The sequence below is a fragment of the Amborella trichopoda genome, chromosome 8 (genome assembly GCF_054954075.1).
Source record: "Amborella trichopoda isolate Santa Cruz 75 chromosome 8, AtrichopodaSantaCruz75HAP2 v2.0, whole genome shotgun sequence".
In the NCBI taxonomy this organism is placed as follows: Eukaryota; Viridiplantae; Streptophyta; class Magnoliopsida; order Amborellales; family Amborellaceae; genus Amborella; species Amborella trichopoda.
The window spans coordinates 16,192,096-16,194,309 of NC_142343.1; the positions used below are offsets into that span (position 1 = coordinate 16,192,096).

Genomic DNA, 2,214 nt, shown 5'->3' on the forward strand with positions numbered 1-2,214 from the left:
AAAAAAACAAACTAGAAGTAATAGTTAAATTAAAAAAACATTTGAAATGTTAGTTACACTTGTTTTTAGATGAACCACCTATTTGAATCCATCTTTTTAGATGAACTACCTATTTGAATCTATCTTTAAAATGGATGCTTTATACCTCTAGATGGCATAAGGTCCATCCGGCATGAAACAATTTTGCTTATATATAAAATATATTTGATATATAATTTTAGATATTACATGCATATATGTTAGGTCAAGAGAATCAGACTAGGACCCGATCTATTACCAATGACCTAGACCCAAACCCAGCCAACTGAATCAATTTTAAGGATCCGGTCCCGGTCCAGGTCAGATCGCCCCAATCTAATGTAGTGGGTCGCTCCCCTCCATCTATGGACCCACTTAAAACTAAACTCCAATATATGAGATTGGGGCTAGCAACTCCAATTCGAACAACTCCATGCCTATTTCTAATCCCGAACTGCTCCATCCATCCTTATCTTAGACTTTGACTCTCCCCTCACTAAACGTTGGTATATATAGGCCCATCTCTTCTCTTCAAAAACCAACCAAAACCATATTTCGACTGCCGATCCACAACACAAACACGTCTCTCTAGCCATGGCCTTCAAGTTTGCATTGCTCATCATAACCACCCTCGTATCCCATTTGAGTTCCGCCCGAATCCTCGATGAAGGCACTCAACCATCAACACTAGCACCTTTGCCCGGAACAACAACACCCATAGAGCCACCACCATTGCCTATGACCGTTGGGGACGGTGCTGCCTCGGGTGTGACCCAAACCACAGATACAAGTATTGATGCTACTGCTGCCACTGGCCAACAACCTATTTCAACGAGCACCACGTCTTCCACACCTGACAACCCACTAACCTTTTTCATGCACGACATTCTCGGTGGCGCGAACCCCTCCGCCAAGCCTGTCACGGGCATTGTCACAAACTCCGTGAACGGGCAGATACCCTTTGCCAAAATCACTGGTGTCTTACCATCAAATGGAGCCAATCCCTTCTCAAATTCGATTCCAACACTGACGAATAGTAATGGCAACAATATGAATGGTGTAATCCCAGTAGTAACTGGCCTTGGGGGAACAATCGGCCAAGTTGGAAACAACCCAAGTGGCTCGGTACCCATTTTGACAGGCAGCAATCAGCTGTCTGTTGGGACGAACCTTTTGGGTGTGGAGTTTGGGACAATCACCATCATTGACGATGAGCTGACTGAGGGGCACGAGCTCGGTTCAGCAGTTGTTGGGAAGGCTCAGGGATTCTATGTGGCGAGCTCGGAAGACGGCAACAGTCAGATGATGGCTCTCACGGTTCTAATGGAGATTGGCGGATATGAGGATAGCCTTAGCTTCTTCGGCATTCATCGTGCGGCGGTTCATGAGTCACATATTGCAGTTATTGGAGGCACAGGCAAGTATAAGGGAGCTAATGGCTATGCCATTGTTAGGACCCTCCCTCCAACTGTGGGAAACAACACCGATGGGATGGAGACGCTCTTGGAATTCACAGTTTACTTGGCTTAGACTTGATAATGAGGGTGGTTTGAAGTTTGTTGTGTGAGGCATTAAGAACAAGTGTGTTTATGTGTGGGTGTTCTTTCATTCCAATGAATCCAGAGCAAAGGCTTTGGTAAAATTAAAAGAAAGAAAGAAAATGAAAGGTTAATTCGATTTTATTTTTGAGTTTTATGGGGAATATACTTCTCACCCTTTTTCTTTTTTGATTTTTTTATACTTCTCAAAGTGAGGTTACCTTATCGCCAGTTTGAATGTCAAAGAAAAAAAATATTGACAGATAAAAAAAATGCAACTTTTTTCCACCTCAATGGAAAACCATGCTCGTCTTATTTTATTTTGTTGGTAGACTGTTTGGATGTCTAATTTCATTAATTTGTCAAAAAATCCACTACTCCATCTTGTCAAGAAATTCTAAATCGCTTTGTCTCCATTGACTTGACCCCACCTTGTGTTCCAAAACCAGCAAGATTGGTCCTTAATAATCATGAGTAAATCAAGCACAGCTTAATTCACTGTAATGCTCTGCTCTGTACAAACCAACTCTTTGAATATGTGAAATCCTGCATCTTGTTGCTGGTTTTTTGTAGAGAGCGCAAGAGGTAGAGGGTGAGAAGAAACTGAAGCTTTTAAAGAAGGGATTGCCAGGTTTTCTGAAGTTTTTAAAGAAGGGAC

The 2,214-nt window shown here is 42.3% G+C and overlaps 1 protein-coding gene across 1 annotated transcript; it reads left to right on the forward strand.

Moving 5' to 3' along the window:
- The first annotated feature begins 564 nt into the window (after positions 1 to 564).
- On the forward strand, positions 565 to 1,700 carry LOC18440489 (dirigent protein 25). Its single transcript, XM_006850630.4, has one exon. It carries the CDS (start codon positions 613 to 615, stop codon positions 1,546 to 1,548), a length of 936 nt encoding a protein of 311 aa, XP_006850693.3. The 5' UTR covers positions 565 to 612; the 3' UTR covers positions 1,549 to 1,700.
- Positions 1,701 to 2,214: the final 514 nt, after the last annotated feature.

Coding starts and splice junctions, on each gene's coding strand:
- LOC18440489 (XM_006850630.4), top strand. CDS start 613: ATGGCCTTCAAGTTTGCATTGCTCATCATAACCACCCTCGTATCCCAT.